At 42.5% G+C, this 19,060-nt stretch overlaps 1 protein-coding gene across 2 annotated transcripts in view; it reads right to left on the bottom strand.

Annotated features, from left to right (window-relative positions):
* The window catches only part of MAPRE2 (microtubule associated protein RP/EB family member 2), a 176,441-nt gene that overhangs the window by 39,443 nt on the left and 117,938 nt on the right, over positions 1-19,060 (bottom strand). For both annotated transcript variants that reach the window (XM_055125543.1, XM_004606069.2), the window contains one exon: positions 2,272-2,417. In XM_055125543.1, the coding sequence (XP_054981518.1) occupies positions 2,272-2,417 (146 nt within the window). The remainder of the gene's footprint in view (positions 1-2,271; positions 2,418-19,060) is intronic.

Raw genomic sequence — 19,060 nt, 5'->3', positions numbered from 1 at the left:
CTCAGGAATACACAGGAGCACAGATGAGCCCTGGGAGTAGAGAGGGAAACGTGTGGGAGCAAGGGAAGGGGACACAGAAGGCATCTGGAGCAGGCGATGCTGGCACTCAGGCCAACTTCTGAGAGGAACCTCAGCTTTGCGTGGAGATATCCTTCCCTCTGGTCACCTAAAACGCCAATCAGTACTCCCTTTAGAGATCTTAATAGAACCTTCAGAATTAGGACAAAAACCAGGTATGGTTGCTTAGCCTAAATTTAGGGAGTGGCTGCTTTGAAGGAAAATGGAAGGTACTTAAGTATCCAATTGTCACCATGGCCAGATTCTTACTTCCTCCTCTTGGGTTGGAATACAAGTTGAATGTGAAAATTGAGTCACAAAGGTAGGGAATGAAGCGGATGCTGCCTGTAAGCATGAGATTTAAGCAGAAATCCAGTGCTCCAAGCCCACCGCTTCACCATGATATAAATGGAATAGACTTGTAGTGATATAAATGGAATAGACTCTAAGCTGAGAGAGGACCAACTGATGCCCTAAAACAGATCTTAATAAGGAACACCTTAAAAATGTAGACAATGGGGCTGAAGCGATAGCACAGTGGGTGGGGCATTTGCCTTGCACACGGCCGACCCGGGTTTGATTCCCAGCATCCCATATGATCCCCTGAGCACCGCCAGGAGTAATTCTTGAGTGCAGAGCCAGGAGTAACCCCTGTGCATCACCAGGTGTGATCCAAAAAGCAAAATAAAATAAAATAAAATCTAGACAGTGTGGGACGAGAGATAGTACAGGGGTGGGTGGGGAGTTTCAGACAATCTCCAGCAATGCATACGGCCCCCTGAGCACAATCAGGAGTGACCCATGAGCACAGAACTAGGAGAAGCCTCTGGAGCATGGCTGCATGTGGCCCCCAAGTGCCCCCAAAATGTAAAAAAGAATATTAAGTATTAATAACTTCAATTGCATCAAACTGAAAAATACATGTAACTTTGCTCTTCTAACTCCCATTTCTTATAATCCAGTTATAGTTTTTTAAAGATGTTATTTTAGTCCCCACACTTTACGACTCTACCATACTGTCACTAACAGGGCTTCATGCCCGGAGCATTCCCGCCCCGCACCCGCCAGCAGTGTCCGCTTCCCTCCACCGTTATCTCAGGTTCTTCCCCTCCCCTGCCGCCGCCTCAGCACCGCATCTCACTACCATGGTAAACGCTGCTCTGTAGACCAGCCCCGTTATTTCCAGTCTATTTACCGATGCATGCAAAGAAAAGTTTCACAGTTCGTCCCTGTTGGTTTCTCTCTCTTCACTTATTCAAAGTTCATTTTTGCCCCGAGGTTAACTTCCTCTGAGATATAGGCTAAGTAAAGGATCTGGGTTGGGGCAGGAGAGACAGTGCGGGGTTTAAGGCCTTGCATCCATGTCTCCGGTTCAAACTCTTGGCACCACAGCCAGGGTTCACTCCTGAGCAGAGAGGCAGAAACAGTCCCACAAGGTCACTGGTGTGGCCTGATATCCCAGCACGAGATCCCCAAATTGGGACTGGATATGTTTAACAGCAGCAGTAAACATTTAGAGCGAGATGCAGCAGACTTCAGTAATAGTCCGTGACCAGGGGCGAAGGGTGGGAGGGTGGGGGGGTGCAGGGGGGAGACATGCTGAGCCTCCAATCTAATTCCATTTATTATCACTCCATCTCAAAATTATAATAAGTCCATGGGGAAAACAATACTTTGTAGACACTAAGAATCTGACTATATACACTATGCCGGGCACACTGATGAACAGCTTTATAATCACGGGTTGGGTTTACAGCTCCATTTTGCAGACTGTAAACCTGGGCTCAAGGAATTGAAAAAATCTGTTCAAGTCATAAAGCTGAGATTCAAATCCATGTGATTTCCACTGTAACATGCCATTTCTCCAAGGCAACAAGATGCACAAAGAATCACAGTGCTAGATGGCAAACACAAAACCTCCTCACTGACACTGCTAAAACAGGTCTAACAGTACCTTAACAGTTTAAGATAATTCCTGATAGTGTTTTAGTATATTGGCTATACCTTTAGAAAAAAATCTCCTTAAATTAAACAAACAAAAAAACAAAACAAAACATCCTATACAAATAAGTAAAGAGAGTTATACAGACCCCCATCTGTCTCTTCTCTATCAATACATATTTCCACTGATACGTTTTCAAGCTTTTTCCATTTCTGTGCAAAACAACTTGAAGGAAAGACATGGTATCTATGGAGTTACAGTTCATTTCCTACCTTATCAACATTCATTCGCTTAAACGATGCTTGCAGAAGTTTGAAATTGTGAATATACTCGTGCTCCAGCTTTGCTTGAAATTTTACTTTCTTCAGACTAATGCATCCTGGAAACAGCATGTCCATGAACTGGCAGTAAGCTGCTCCTAGAGAGAAACGAGACGGCATTTTCATCAGTCTGACCGTACACAGGCCTAACTGAGGATTGCTTTACCCAGAGTCCTCCAGGCCACGCGTGCCTGTTCACTGTGTCCCTCCTCTGCGTGGACTGGGTGCTGAGGAGTAGGCACTGCGCCGTGATGCCGCTCAGGCTCCTCCTACGTTACTAACCATTGTGGAGTTGGTGTTGCCATTTGTCAGAACATTGTCATGTTTTATGAGCAGAATTTCAAACCTGGTGCTTTTTTTTTCAGTCCGGGAATTAAATTCACCCACATGAGACATGCATCCTTCCAAGTGAGACACATCCCTGACCCCAGAGCCTCAGACATTCATGCCAAAGAAGTCAAGGTATGTGTAATTCAACTTAGTTCCATCAAAAAAAAAGGGGGGAGGGGAACAATTCCTCCTCCCCCCCCTTTTCATTTAGCTGTTAACTGCTTCAAGCTACATAAGAGGAAGAGGAAAAACTAAAATTTAAACCAGAGAAAATTGCGAAAGCTTTTAGGAAACAAATAATTGAAAAATTACAAATATTTCTGAGTTGTTTTATATTTATCTTGCAAAAAGGGTTTAGATGAAATTGTGTAACTAAGCCCCAGAATATCAAAAGCAGTTGTAGACCAATTTAGTTTCAGTCCAGAGCAATGGGGTTCCTACATTAACATGAAGGATGAGGACATGAAAATACTAAAACTTATGTAAGTTCAGAGTCAAGCTGTTTATGACTGAGAAATAAAAATAACAGAAATACTCAATGAGTCCCTTAAGGACATGATCACAGAAGTCTGAGTTTTTAAAAATGATTCTTAGATCACGACAATCTGAACCAGATAATCCTGGTAAGATCAATGTGTATTGATTTGTATCTTCTGAATGTTATAAAATAATTAAGAAAAAGAAATTAAAAGCCAGAAAGTCTGTTTTTCGTTTACAAGGTAGAAAGCAGTTGGTTGACAAGAATGAAATAAGCATCTGCTATTGTTTTCCCTCTCCATTTTTTGTTCCTCTAGATCTCTCAGACGAGGACATAAATGTGCCAATAAAAGGCCTTCCTGGAACTTGAAGGGCTCCCCTCATCCCTCATCAAGTACCAAGGTTTCTGTGAAGAGCCTTTCATTCCATTCCGGCGGCTCACAGAAGAACCCAGCTGTACGTCTGTTAATGTCAAGGAGATGCTGAGTATCCTGTACTGAAATAGGGATCCAAAGGACGAAAGACACTATCAGGGATCAAAGGACTACCGGCGATCAGGGAATATTGGGCCAATCTCTATTTGCAGATAAGAGCATCAAGTGATGAAATCGAGGTCATCATGAATATCATCTCCAGAACGTACACATCTGTGATGCATCTCCTCAGATGCCAATGTCCTGAGCCTGAACCAGTATGTTTCTAGTCGACCAGATGGTTTTTCTTAAAAAACATGACCAAATAAAACAAACCAAAACAAAAAACACGAGGGGAGGTAAGAGAAACCTTGTGATCTTGGGGGCATTCTTACAGTCACCATCTAGTTATTCAGTTCCTCCTTTTAAAGTGCCACCACATGGAGCAAATTCCAAGAGTTACTTTAAAACAATCTTTTTATAGTGCTGTGTGTCTAAACCCACTGTTTTATCACCTGCTCAGAAAAGAATGATTCTCACTCCTGTGAGAATCTTTACCTATGGACAGCCAGATACTTAGTATTCTCACGAACTAGTCAATCAAGTGATTCAACATGTAAATTTAATAATTTTTAAATATATAAAGCAACAACATGTTTTGAAAAAAAAATCCTACAAAATAGGGAGGGGGAATGAAGGCGGGACCTCTAGTCACATCTTCCACAGAAAACCACTGTGAATGTTCTGGCATATACCATTTTAATATCTATATATTTAACAGACCATGATTCACTTTCTCGATCACTTAACATTCTCTCCTGACATTTTTAATGGCTTTCTGATTTTTATATCATGCTCACAACTTTCCCAAACCAAGATTACATAAACATTCACGTGTATTTTCTTCAAGTATTTTTATGGTCTCAAGTTTTACATTTACATTCCATGGAAATCCATGTGGAATTAATTTTGGTCTATGATAGAAAGAATGGTTCTAATTTGAGCTAATCCAAATGTTAGTATAAATCTGTCATTTGGGGCTTCCTGGCATTTGGACACCTTCCTATCTGGGTTAGGAAGTGCTGCAGCGTGCTGCCTCCTGCTAGGTGCCGAAGGTGGGCGGGCGTCCCTTCCCCACCCCTGGCAGTAAAGATGGAGCCTCAGCCAGGCCACCTCTGGGGGGTGAGGGGGGAGTCAGACATGCTGAGACATATACTCATGACATCTGCTGAGCTGGTTTTCCACAGACCGAACTACCCAGTACCTTATCTTTTCCTTAAATCTGTCTCTGTCTAAGCTTGTTTGGATTATTTCCTGCTACTTTTAAATAAAAATGCTGATTAACAGAGTTAGCTAGGTGCGAAACACTATGTCATAAATAATCCACACTGTTTGCACCGAGAAACACCATCTTTACTATATACTGCTTCCTTAATATATGTGAGCTCTAGAATTAAAATGGCTTTGTTCTGTACCTACAACAGTTTCACACTTGACGTAAATACTATGATATGTTTTATTATATGCAGAATAATTTCCTCTCTCTTAACATTTTCTACCATGCATTATAGTTTTCTGTGTATTTAAGATATTTTATTTAGGGGGCTGGAACAATAGCACAGCGGGTAGGGCATTTGCCTTGCACCTGGCCGACCCGGGTTTGATTCCCAGCATCCCATATGGTCCCTTGAGCAGCGCCAGGAGTAATTCCTGAGTGCATGAGCCAGGAGTCACCCCTGTGCATCGCTGGGTGTGACCAAAAAAAAACCTAAGTTAAAAAAAAGTTTATTTAAAAAATAATTAAATAATTTGGTTTTGGGGCCATACCTGGCTTGCGATGGGGTTACTTTTAGGCATGCACTTAGGAATTTCTCCTGGCAGGCTTGGGGGGCCAGATGGGGTGCTGAGTATTGAGCCCAGACTGGTCACATGCAAGGCAAGTGTTTACCCACTATACTATCTCTCCGGGCCCCACATTTTTACACATTTCACACCTGGTGTAAGACAACAGATTTTGATAGTCATGTACTATTCAACAGCAGCTTTACTGAAGTGCAATTTACACAATAAGGTACACGTATTTAAAGTTCAGTTTTCTAAAAACATTCACCATCTGCATCTATCATCATTCTCTATTTGCAGATTTTCATTACCACTACCCCACACAATTTCATACCATACACACAACAGAACACTACCTAGCTATAAGAAAAGATGCAATCTTGTGGCTTTGTTATAATGTGGATGGAACTGGAGCATGTCACATTAAGTGAAATAAGTCAGAGGGACAAGGACAAATACAAATGATCTCACTCGGCGGTGGTGTACAAAACAAAACAAGGAAATAGTATCAAATGATGACAAACCCTTGGCCTTGAATTATGAAACAAAGATTACCAAGCAGTGAGAGGAAGGGTACAGTGGGAATGAAGATTTGTTGTACTACATCTGTATAATACGTGTATATCATGTAGATTTTATATGCTTCTTTTGTTAATCGTCTTATAAGTTTTCCTCTAAGTCAATTATTGGTTAATTATTTTGGTTATTATGGAAATGTTATGCTTTAAAAAACTTAGTACTTAGAACTGGGAAGGAGTTGGGTGGGGAGGAGTCATCCCTGGAACTCTGGTGAAGATGTGAAATGATGTATCATGAAAATACTATTAACAGTATTGCAAATCATGGTACTCAAATAATAGCAAGAAAAATGTAGCACTGTCGTCCCGTTGTTCATCGATTTGCTCGAGTGGACCCCAGTAACATCTCCATTGTGAGACTTGTTACTATTTTTGGCATATCTAAATACGCCACGAGTAGTTTACCAGGCTCTGCTGTGCGGGCGGGATACTCTTGGTAGCTTGCTGGGCTCTTCGAGAGGGATGAGGAATCAAACCCGGGTCGGCCGCGTGCAGGGCAAACGCCCTACCTGCTATGCTATCACTCTAGCCCACCAAGAAAATTACCAAGATTTTTTTATTAGGAAATGATCAACTTTATTAGGAAGTTTATTATACTGAAAAGGTATTCAGTCACTTTTTTTTTCTTTTTAGGATTTTGGGTCACACCTGGTGATGCTCAGGGATTACTCCTAGCAAGCTCAGGGACCATAGCGAATGCCAGGACTCAAACCTGGGCTGGTCACGTGAAAGGCAAATGCCTTACCTGCTGCACAGTTGCTCTGGCCCCGGATAATAATAAACTTTATTGGGAAGTTTTCTAGGAAGTTTGACTTAAATAATTCCCTTTCAGCAACCATAAAAAGAATTTTAAAAATCTGTCCCTGTAATAATATCAATTATATTCACTGGTTTTCTAATGTTGAATTATCTTTACAATTCTGGAATGGAGTCTTCGTGGAGATGTTTACCAAATTTTCATTACAGAGGCCGTTTAGATTCATAAATACTTTATAATTTTTGGCAACTGTCCTTATGTGAGATGTCTATAACTATGTTTCTGGAGGGGGAGCATACCTGGTGGTGCTCAGGGGCTATTCCTGACTTTGTGCTAGAGTAGTCCATCGTCATACTTGGGAGATCATATGAGGAGCCGTAGATCTGAACTGGGGTGGGCTGCATCTAGTACCTCTGTAGTATCATCTGTGGCCCTTGTTCTATTTTATCATGGTTAAAGGTTACAGAATAACTAGGAACTTTTTCATGCTTTTTGAGGGTATAAAACAGAGGTTACCAGGGTTATCTGGCTAACTACTCACTTTCTAGGGAAAAAAAATCACTCAGTGTTCCCTGGAAATGTATCTTCTTGGAGTGAACAAACAGAAAGCACCTTAGGCTATAGCAGCCACCCCTGGTCTCCCAGCACAGAGGGGTATCACCCACTTCAGGAAATAGGTCTAAAAGAGTAAAAGAAGTTTGAGCAGAATCCTAATCCTAATCGATTTACTGACTGTATGCTCTTGGCTTTTAACACTTTTATTTTTTTTAATTTTCATCTATTTATTTTTGTACTTTCACTGTCACTGCCACAGTCATCCCATTGCTCATCGATTTGCTTGAGCAGGCACGAATAACTTCTCCATTGTGAGACTTGTTGTTACTGGTTTTGACATATTGAATACGCCATGGAGAGCTTGCCAGGCTCTGCCGTGTGGGCGAGAGACTCTCAGTAGCTTGCCGGGCTCTCCGAGAGGGGCAGAGTAATCAACCCAGGTCGGCTGTGTGCAAGGCAAACGCCCTACCTGCTGTGCTACCACTCTAGCCCATTCCTAAGAATAAAAGAACTATTTTATTGACTTTGGGAACTATCATAAAGACTTGTTGAGATTGCCTCTGGGAATGTCTTTGGGAAGTTTTAGCCTCTGGATCCCCAATTTCTAGTAATCTAATGTCTCCTAACATTGTGAAAATAAATTTAAAAAGAAAACATATCCTCGAATGAACTGGTGAATTAATAAGAACACTCTCAAGGTTTCCGGTTGAAGTGGGACAGTAGACCCTGAACAATGCCATCATCCGATGGTCCCCACCAAAGCTAACTCTGCTCCTCTTGGGATCGGATTTCCTTCTCACCTTCTCATTGACGTCACTCCTGTAACTATCCTCACTTTCTCTTCCAAAGTCAATTTCTGCATGAATTCTTTTTACAGCACATAAATCTGTCCTAGCGTCATCTGACTTTGAGAAAACTTATAAAAACTTCCCTGAATTCCACCACACCCATTCAGCTAATGTAACTCTTTATCTCTTCCTACACACAGGAACTTAACAAGATTTCTCCCATTCGCATTATTTCATCTATCACTCAATTGGACTAGAGCGATAGCACAGCAGGTAGGGCATTTGCCTTGCAAGCGGCCGACCTGAGCTTGATTCCTCTGTCTCTCTTGGAGAGCCCGGCAAGCTATCGAGAGTATCCTGCCCACCTGGCAGAGCCTGGCAAGCTACCCGTGGCATATTTGATATGCCAAAAGCAGTAACAATAAGTCTCACAATGGAGACGTTACTGGTGCCCGCTTGAACAAATCGATGAGCAATGGGATGACAGTGATACAGTGATCACTCAACTGATTCATAGTTTTCTAATCTCACTATGCTCTGGTGAAGAGCATCAATGCTTCTGTGTTACTTTCCTTTTCTGAGCAATCAACCTCTAAGTAGTATTTAGTCATGTTGCCCACTCCTTAGAAATTGGTATTTTCATCCTGAGGTCTCCTAACCCATTTTGGCACCAGAGCGGATGCTTGAGCCATGCATTTTGACTGTGAACTGAACTACAACCTCGTGCAGCCCGGGGAGGGATTTTTTTCCCTCTCCACCCCATTTTTCGGAGCGAAAATGGCGGCAGCGGCAGCAGCCACGCGGTGAGAGCCACCCTCTAAGACCCCTCCACCAGGAGGTAGGACTTTCTTTAGTGACGTAGCCTGTAGGTGATCCTGGGAGGGGAGGTGTTCCCGGCGCGCCTTCCGCCCAGAGATGAACCGAGAGCCGCGGCACGAGAAGCAGAGCCTCCGCGCCTATTGACTGTGATCCTGAGGTCTCCTAACCCATTTTGGCACCAGAGCGGATTCTTGCAGCCATCCATTTTGACTGTGAACTGAGCTAAAATATTAGAAACCCAAAACCGGACTCAAAGTCTTCACTCTTACCAATGAAGAGAAATTATTAGATGATGCCTATTCGGCAGGCCTGATTGTTGGGGAAAATTTCCAATCAATAATAGTGAGTTCTGTATGGAAATATGAAATGTACTCAATATATATAGAGAATAATGGGAATATCATTAGTTACTTAGATGGGGGGTGGGGTGGGAGGGGGGGGTGTATTGGGGTTCTTGGTGGTGGAATGGGTGCACTGGTGAAGGGATGGTGGTTTAATCAGTATTTGACTGTGACTTAAACCTGAAAGCTTTGTATTTTTTTCTTGTTTTCACGGTGGTTCAATAAAATATTTCTTTAAAAAAAAAAAAAGAAATTGGTATTTTCTTCCTTCGTAGATAAAGCGAGCACCAACTAATTAGGAAATTCAGAAAACATTGTGCTGGAGACCTCAGCCAATCAGAAATCAGAATGTTCCTCATGGACAGGCAGAGATTTAGAGGGCATTTCATCAATCTGCAACAATGTAGCCTAAATTTCCCACAGAGCAGCTTCTCATCAACTCTGAGGTCTCAACCATTGCTGAGGTCCTGTGTCCTTGCTAAGGAAACTACCGTTCCTATAAAACCATCTCAACATACAAAGTCCCCGGACCCAAAGTCCCCTGTCACCAGGCTCCTGTCTAGATCAGTCTGTCTCCCTTCAAAGGCTGCTCCTTCCACACAGCTTGTGCTTCCCTGCTGCATACAGAACACCTCAGGTATGTTCCTCTCTTACAGCCCTTCCACAGGCCGTTTCCTGGAACTTCATCTTCTTGACATTCAGATCAAGGCTCACAAGGCTCACCTCATCAGAGAGGCCCTTCCTTATCTGAAGTGACCCTCCTGTCACTCACCTTGTTTGATGTCTAACATTTTACTGCTAATTCATATGCTGGTCTGTAGTTCACCTTCCCCTAGATGAGATAAAGCTTCATGAGAGCCTGGATCTTGTCCTCTCTGTATCCAGGCCTTTAATAAAGTATCTGGCATAGCATGGGCTCCCATAACTACCTGCTAATGAATCAAGGCTATAAGTGACAGCAGTTAAAAGAGCTTAAAAAGAGTAAAATTTGAATGTCACCAAGGAGCTGCATAAGAGATATTATGGGAAGTGTCTTTTGAAAAATAATTCATGGTGATGTATGTGTGTGTATTTAAAAAAACAAACCTGTAACACAACAACATAACTAAACTAAGAATCACTCTGAAAACCAAAACTACAGAAAAGTCAACTGTAAGTTTCAAAAGGCTCTAAGAGAACACACACACACACACACACACACACACACACATGAAAAAAAACCAAGCCAACCACAGGACATTGTATTCACCAACAGATAACTGTAATAGGCTTTGCTCTGAGCCCTTCAAGTTCAAGGTGATACAGCAACTGTGATTATCAACAAGATCCTGGAAATAATCAGGCAATAGAAAAAAGAGGTAAATAGTTTGCCTTTGTACAATGTCATACTATATCTACAGCTTCAGGCATCAGTATGGTTTCTATTTTTACATATTAAAAGTGACATAATATTAGGAGTCTGGGAATCTAAAGGAATCAAAATGAACAGGTGAGAAAACCAGAGTATGGCAGAACTGAAAATAAACTTCCATGCTCAAAAGATTAGAAGATATGGGATTTAAGTCTATGAACTCAATAAAATCTGAAAAGACGTATCTCATCTTTACCAGATGCAGGACTTCAATGAAAAGTACTATCAGGATAAGTAGGCTTTTTAGTTATTTTTTCATTTTTTAAATGAACATTTTTTTTAGCAAGGAAGTTTTCAGATAACAAAAAGGAAGTAGTACTTAATAATATACTTAGGATTATACTTTGCCAAGGAATATAAGAAATGAAAACACAGATTTGTGTGAAATCTGTTAAAGCATTCATATCTATTTTTAACATTCAGAGCCCCACAGAGGTAAGCATTTTATTATCATCACTCTATTTACAGATTTGAGAACAAGGCTTTAAAAAGTCATCCACCTAGTAATAGAAGTGGAATTTAAACTCTGATCAGATCTTCAATTTCTAACACCTTTTGGTGGGTATGAATTTATAAGCCAAACTACAAAGGTTCAAAGAGAGTTTTGAAAAAATGTCTAGAAAATAATACTATGAAGAGCCACAAAAAAGACTTTAAACAAACATATGAACCTTTCAGACTGATGTCAAGTGTCTTCATTGTCACCTTCACTCTTATAGAGCATCTTGGGAGAGATAGATCACTAATCCTTACATAAGGGTTGTGATTTTTGTAGTTTAGCAAATATCCTCATAAGAGCTTATTTTATGGGCTGGAGAAAAAAGCTCAAAGTGACAGAGTATATTCTTTGCATGTGGGAGGCCCAGGTGATTTGATCCTGGGCATTGCATGGTTCAACCCTTATACTAGCACCACACCAGGAGCCAGATTGGCACTGCCAGGGTATGGTTTCACCTGTTGTATTACTTTATTTGGGGGCCACACCCCAGCTATGCTCAGGGCTTACCCCTAGACTCTATACTCACGGATGAACTCCTGGCAGTGCTCGGGAGACCATTTTGTAGTTCTGGGGATCAAACATGGGTTGGCTACAAGCAAGGCAAGCACCTTAACAATTGTACTATTTCTCCAGGTGCACCTCCCCACCCCCCAAATCAGGCTACATTTTAAATTTAAAGTTATATAAAATTTTATTTTATATAACTATCCCCTCTATGCATATTCATTAGCGCTGTCAAAATATTATAGCATTTCCCTAAGAATTATGATAGAATCTATAAAGGTAGCAAACTACATTAGGTTGTGCCACAAACAGCTACTCAAATTGCCCTAACTGCTTTCTCACAGGCAAAAGAGCAGCAATGACTATCACTAAGAGATTTAGTTGAAACTCTCCACTATCCAGTCTTATGTAGTATTGTTGAAGGGTCAGAAGAAAAGAATGACTGGACACCTTGGTGCAATGATACCTTTCATTATAGGAATCACAGGCAAATGATTTGTAAGAATTTTCTCTTTCATTCCCTCAAGTTACTATTTTCTTAGGGCACAGGGTTGGGCCATACCCGGTGGCACTCAGGGGCTATTCTTGGCTCTGTGCTCGAGTGACTCCTGGCAGTGCTGGGGATGGGGGCGGGGCGTACATGTGGTACCAGGGATCGAATCAGGGTTGATGAGAGGCAAGGCAAGTGCCATAGCTCCTGTGCACTCTTTCTAGTTAATAATCAATGAGAAACAAGTGATGGATTGACAGTCCCACCTCCATAATCTGCAAAATAATGGTGTGGGAAGTCCTCTAAGCACTAAAATTAGATGGTTTTCTAATTCTCAGTCTAACCTCAATATTCTCTTTTAAGATACATTTGGTATTTTTGTTAACTGGGAGAAAAATGGTGCTTCATTTTCATGTGGTCTAGATTCTTGCTTCCAGCCACCCCCAGATTCTATCCAAGTTGCTACTAGGGACATGAGAGCAGTGGTGTCTGGAGGGACACGCCTAGGGACACACATATTCTGTCCAGACTACAGTCCTCATGGACTATCTACTAAGTATTCTTCTGAGTGCTTGGAATTTACATATTCAGGAACATAAACAGTTTTTCAGCCATTTTCCATAACTGAATTATTAAGTATCTGCACACAACAACCACAAAATCATCCCAGCTCTATTTGCTATTTTAATACCAGCAAAACTGGTATTATTACAAGACTACATCTGCTACCAAAGGACAGCCTTATGTGGAAGGCAGTATTCCCCTTAGGGAAATCAGGGCTTCCTAACAAGGAAAGTGAAGCCACAAAATACAGGCTTACACACTTGTAGCACATCAGCAAAAATATTTCCACCTATAAACCCAAGGCGGGAAGAACTTCATGGCCATTGGGAAATAATAATTGGAAAGATTAACATTAAAGGAATTTAAAATCCCCAAATTCAATTGCATTTTTCTAATCCGCCCCCCCCAAAAAAAGGGGGACAAAATCTGCAGAAGCTCTGTGTTGTTTTTATAAGCATCTTTCGGATTCCTGGCATGAGTAGAAGCTTGAGGGTTTCAGCTAGCACAGTGCTATTTAACTCTGGCAGAGTGAACTTAGGACACAGTCTATGTTACCTGCTCTGAGTCATAGATGCAAAAATAAAGATTCAGAGTCCACAGTCCAACTTCCAACTGCATGTGTTCCCTGGCATTCCCACGGCCCTCAACCAAAGCTTCCGGTTTCTTCCAAGTGCTTGGAGTTAGGTCAAACTTTTTATTTGTACTTTAAGTAAACTCTTCAGACAAGGAGCGTTCAGATTGATTTCATGAAGAGAAAAGCAGAAATGGCCAGCAGGAATATTTCAGCATCCACACACGCAGACAGGGATGGGTTCTGTGAGTTGTGCAGAGTGCTGAAAGGCACCCTGACCTTCCCCTTTTCTGTGCACATAATAAGCTGTCAAGGGACATTTTCATCTCCTTTCTCTCATGGAAAAATAAACCAGCAATCATTAGCCAGAGTGGCAGATTTTAAAGAGTGTCCGCAGATATTATATAAGGTCTTATCAAATCATGTGGCTGGGGGTTTCAGCTGATAAGTCCCCTTGGGTTTTCACTAATTCACATGCGATAGAGTCTTTTTAAAGGTTGTATATAAGGTTGGGGAAAATTGTAGTTAAAGGTAAGAACATTCTTTGTGCATAACTTGTCTTCCAAAACCAAGAATATACCTTTAAAATAATAACAATGTTATTAGGAGACGAAGATATAGTAAGGTGAATTGGTAAGGCACTTGCCTGACATGTGGCCAACCCAGATTCCATCTCTGCACCCCCACATGGCACCCTGGTCCCTGCCAAGAATGATCCCTGAGCACAGACAGAGCCAGGAGGAAGTCCTAAACACTTCCAGGCATGGCTCAAAAAACAAAAATAAAGAACAAAAAAAAGTAATGTTATCTTTAAATCAGATTTTAAAGAAACGTACCAAACAGGATCAGGAGTATAGCTCACAGATGTAGCTTAATCTTTAGGGAAGACTGAGAACTGCCAATCTGCCTATTAATGCAGAAAAATCATGATCACGATCACAAAATCCCATTAATTGTCGATTTCTCGAGCGGGCTCAGTAACCTCTCCATTTATGCTTTCCCTGAGATCTTAGAAGTCTCTCTCCATTCGGCCCTCCCAAGGATGTGGCACTGGAGGCTCTTTCAGGGTCAGGGGAATGAGATCCAGCCTGTTACAGGATTTTGCATCTGAATACACCATGGGAAGCTTGCTAGGCTGTCCCATGTGGGCAGGAAACTCTCAGAAGCTTGCCAGTTTCTCCCAGAGGGAGAAGTAGGCTACAAGATAGTGCGTGGCCACAAAGCGGCCGCGTGCTTCTGGGAGCTTGCTTTTAAGTTTCTGGATGTTGGCTCTTGATGGGATTCATACACCTGGGTTTCTCTGCCAGTACCTTCATGCGTGAGGCCTGTCCGAATGTGTGGAGAGGGGACTCGAGCATGGCTGCAGCTAGGTTCCGGTGCTCTTCGGCTGCCGGGAGCTCTGCTTGGGGTGGGGAGGGAAGCTGGAGCCCATCCCCTCCGAGGGGCCCCGGGGAAGACAGCCAGGCGTTCGGGCAAGAGACTCTGCAGAAAACTATCCAGACAATTGAAAGAATCAACTAATGGCAGGCTAAGAATGGTCTTGATGGTTTGCAAGGTTTCTTTTCAAGTGCTTTTACTTCCGATATCAGAGTCTCTTGTCCACATGCCTGGCTGTCTCCCCCCGAGCCCCTTGGAGGGGATGGGCTCCAGCTTCCCTCCCCACCCCAAGCAGAGCTCCCGGCAGCCGAAGACTACCGGAACATAGCTACAGCCATACTCGAGGCCCCTCTCCACATGTTTGGACAGGCTTCATGCATTAAGGTACTGGCAGAGGAACCCAGGTGTGTGTAATCCCATCAACAGCCAACATCCAGAGAGAGACTTTAAAGCAAGCTCCCAGAAGCACGCGGCCGCTTTATGGCCACGCACTATCTTGTAGCCTACTTCTCCCTCTGGGATAAACTGGCAAGCTTCTGAGAGTTTCCTGCTCACATGGGACAGCCTTGTAAGCTTCCCATGGCGTATTCATATGCTAAATCCAGTAACAAGCTGGATCTCATTTCCCCTGACCCTGAAAGAGCCCCCAGTGCAACATTGTTAGGAGGGCCGAGTGGAGAGAGACTTCTAAGATCTCAGGGAAAGGACGAAATGAGAGGTTACTGAGTCTGTCCAAGAAATCGGTGATTAACAGGATTTCGTGATCGTGATCGTGATCTGAGAGCAGTGATTTTCTGTAGGGAGACAGGCCCATCAAATTTTACCAACACAAGCAGTCTCACTGTCGAGCTGCGGTCCCTTACCAGGCTCAGTGAGGGCAATGGCAAAGCAGGACAAAATGTCCTTGGGAGCAGGACACTGACACAGGCTGGGAGACATCCCAAAGGCTGCAGTCAGTGTGAGGACTGAGCTAAAGTTAGACTGTTACATTCCAGAGGGAGAAAAGGAGGTGCAAGAAACTCCTTTATTATAACTGAAAACCAAGTTAGAAACTAAGTTCCTACTTTATAGGAAACCCATTCTGAAGGGGTCATTGCATAAACAAGGGACATCATGAGAGCCACCAAAATTCTGGGAAATGGTTCTATGAGGAGGAGAGTTATCGCTGAATGTGCACTCTTGCATTTTCTCAGATCTGTACTCCCTCCTCTACTACAAGTGGACAAAATTTCCGTAAGTAATTACATTACTGGAGCAGGAGAGGTAGTCTTGCACACAGCCAACACAAGGTGGGTTCACAGTATCCCACAGGGGCCTCACAGCACTGCCAGCTTGATCCCTGAGCACCATCAGGTGTGGCTCAACTCACCACTAATAAGCAAATACAGGGACCCTCTGCGCCTAAAGACTTTATTCCAGAGATCTAACACATTCGGGCATCCAGCGCAGCATCCGATAGCAATGCACTGGGACTGCGAACAACTGCTGTGCTGCCGGGGGTGGATTTTTTTCCTCCCCACCTTGTCTTCCTGCATGGAAAGCGGCGGGCTGGCGGCACCCATGTGGCAGGCGCCATCTTCTAGACTCCAAACCTAGAGGTATTCGGTTTTTACTTTTGGGGCTCCCAGGAACTCATGGGAAGGGGGCGTAACCGGCACGCCCTCGGCCCAGATAAATCCGGAGCCGCTGAGCGCGAATCGGACCCTCTGCGCCTAAAGACTTTGAATTCAGAGACTTCTTACAGCAATGCACTGGGACTGTGAGCTGGGCTATGTAATTTCTGGCAGAATTTTCCCTGGACTTTATACAGAAATCCAAAACCGCGCGGACGCGGCAGCGGACTTAATATTTATAATTGTCAGCAATGTGAAACGGTTCCTTTTAAACAGGTCTGACTTGGGGGGGAAACTCCAAATAATAACAGTAAGTTTTTGCTGAAATATTGAAGGTTTTTAATGTAGCAGCCACCTCTCTGGACTGTGAACTAAGCAAAAACCCTGGCCTACGCGGCGTGGCGTACACCATACTATGAGGCTCGGGAAGGTGGATGAGGGTGAAAAGAAAAAAAAAAAGGGAAAAGGAAAAAGAAAAAAAAAAGAGAGAGAGTTATGTACTTGTAGCAGTGGGGCTACATATCTCTTCATTTCCAGCAATGGAAAACTAATTTTCAAATGTAGTAGGTCTGTCTCTCTTGGGTGGAAACTCCAACAACTATAGTGAGTTTTGTCTTGAATTATGGAATGTAATCAAGGTAAAGAAAAAATGAAGTGAAATTCATTAGTTATACAGTAGGGGGTAGGGGGTGGGGGCGGGGGGTATACTGGGGTTTTTGGTGGTGGAATATGGGCACTGGTGAAGGGATGGGTGTTTGAATATTGTATAACTGGCATATAAACCTGAGAACTTTGTAACTTTCCACATGGTGATTTAATAAAAAGTTAAAAAAAAACAAATACAAAAACAAAATTTCATTATTGACTAGTAAAGAGAGGATTTAAGTTAAGAAGAACTTGAGTAGGAGGCAAGAATCTAACATGATAGAGTTTCTATTTAATTTTTCTGGTTATAAGTCACCAGTAAAGAAATTCTCACCTGTAGGTGGCAAAGAAGAGTGAAAATCTGATTATTAATCAATAAAAACCAGTAAAACAGAAAATAGTTATCAAAGAATATGATTTTACTCTGAAGGAGCCAAGGAACCCATTTTAAATGTTTTACATCCTATATAGCTTATTTTATTTTAATAACATTTTATTGATGTGGCATTACTTTACTAAACTATACATTTTGGGAGTACAGTTTCACAACCTATAGTACCCCTCACTGTACTCCACATCAAAGTTGCAGTCTTAGTTTGGAGAGATAAGAGAAATACATATGGAAAACCCAGCAAAAGTATAAAACGGTGTATTAAACCACATGGCAGAAAAAGGTATTCCAGGAGTTACTTCAAAAAATTTTGGTGAACAAAAAATTTAAGAAAGAGTAATCAGTATTATCAAACAAGTTACTATACAGTCAGTTCAAAATGTCAGCCCAACAAAGACCCAAGAAAGAACAATCAATATTATCCAGTGAAGTCAAAGGCACATGGTCGTTCTGATCATGGGGCTGTCACATTGATGGTGAGGTTACAGGTACTCAATGGCCCAATGCTTCCATAGAACTCCGAAAACTGAGGAGAGGGATCGCTCACATTTGGATACATGTGATCAAGAAGACTAGGGGCAAGTGGTCTTTGCGATGGCTCTCAGAGGAGGTACTCCGAACAAAGAAGGGAATCAGACATAAAAGGAACAAGGCGCTAAGGCACAGGGAGGCTATGGGTAGGCTGTGTTAGGGTTGCTACTGGAAGAACAGGTTGAAGGGCGGATCAAGACTTTACAGGCAGGAGGGGCTGGAGAGATAGTTCTATGGGAAGGGTGTTTGCCTGGCATGCAGCTGACCTGGGTTCAATTCCCAGCATCCCATATGGACCCCAGGTGCAGAGCTAGGAATAAACCTCCAAGCACTGCCAAGAGGCCGCCTGGGCCACACCCAGGAGTGCTCAGGGTACTATGCAGTGCTGGGAATTAAGCTAAAGTGTCACCTTAGACACCTGCTCCATTTTCCTGATCTCAAAACAATGCCATTTTTTAAGTCCCAAATTTAAGAACACATTTTTTCTAGATAAAGGAGAGTAAGGTGAGAGACAGGATACTTCTCAGGAAACCTCTGAAGCACTGCCCACATCATTCCAGCAAGAGTTCTCTCTGCCACACAACTATACTACCATGAACTCCATGTACTGGAACTAAACAAAAAGCCTTAAGATAGGCTAAAATAAAGCAGTATGAATCAAGCACGACATTCCTACACAATCAACCTCTTTCTCAAGACTTACTTTTCGTGCATGAAGGCACGACCGTCTCTGAGACTTGTGACTAGGAGCCCCAGACACCTTTACGGATCAAAGTAACTTCACTAGCTTCCCAAGACAGATAGACAAGGGCTCCTTACTGATCCCGATCCACCCTTTCCCCCACCCCCTCCGCCCAAATCCAGTCCTCCAGCTCTCATAATTACCGAAAGTATCATTACTTTCCATATGAGAAAACGTCCTTCTCCCCAGTTCCCCCAGAAAGCCCAGGAGCTCAAGCAGGGTACGAAAGGAAGAAGCCAGCAGTGACAGAAGGAACCTGCCTCATGCCACGGATGCAGACCATGACCTGGGAGAGAAACTGTTCAATAATGGGAGAAATTATTGTAATTTTCACAGGTCAATCTGCAAATACTTGCTTTCTTAAGAAGAATTCTACTATTAGAAAGAACCCAAAATACTATAAAGAATGCACAGAGAATACCTGAGATCATGTGACCACAGGGGAAATAAAAGGAACAAGGAAAAAAGAGCAGGAAAATTTTTGTTTTAAATAATGAATTTAA

The sequence above is a fragment of the Sorex araneus genome, chromosome 2 (assembly GCF_027595985.1).
Source record: "Sorex araneus isolate mSorAra2 chromosome 2, mSorAra2.pri, whole genome shotgun sequence".
Lineage (NCBI taxonomy): Eukaryota > Metazoa > Chordata > Mammalia > Eulipotyphla > Soricidae > Sorex > Sorex araneus.
The sequence above is the reverse complement of the archived record's forward strand: the minus strand, read 5'-3'. Positions and strand labels throughout refer to the sequence as shown.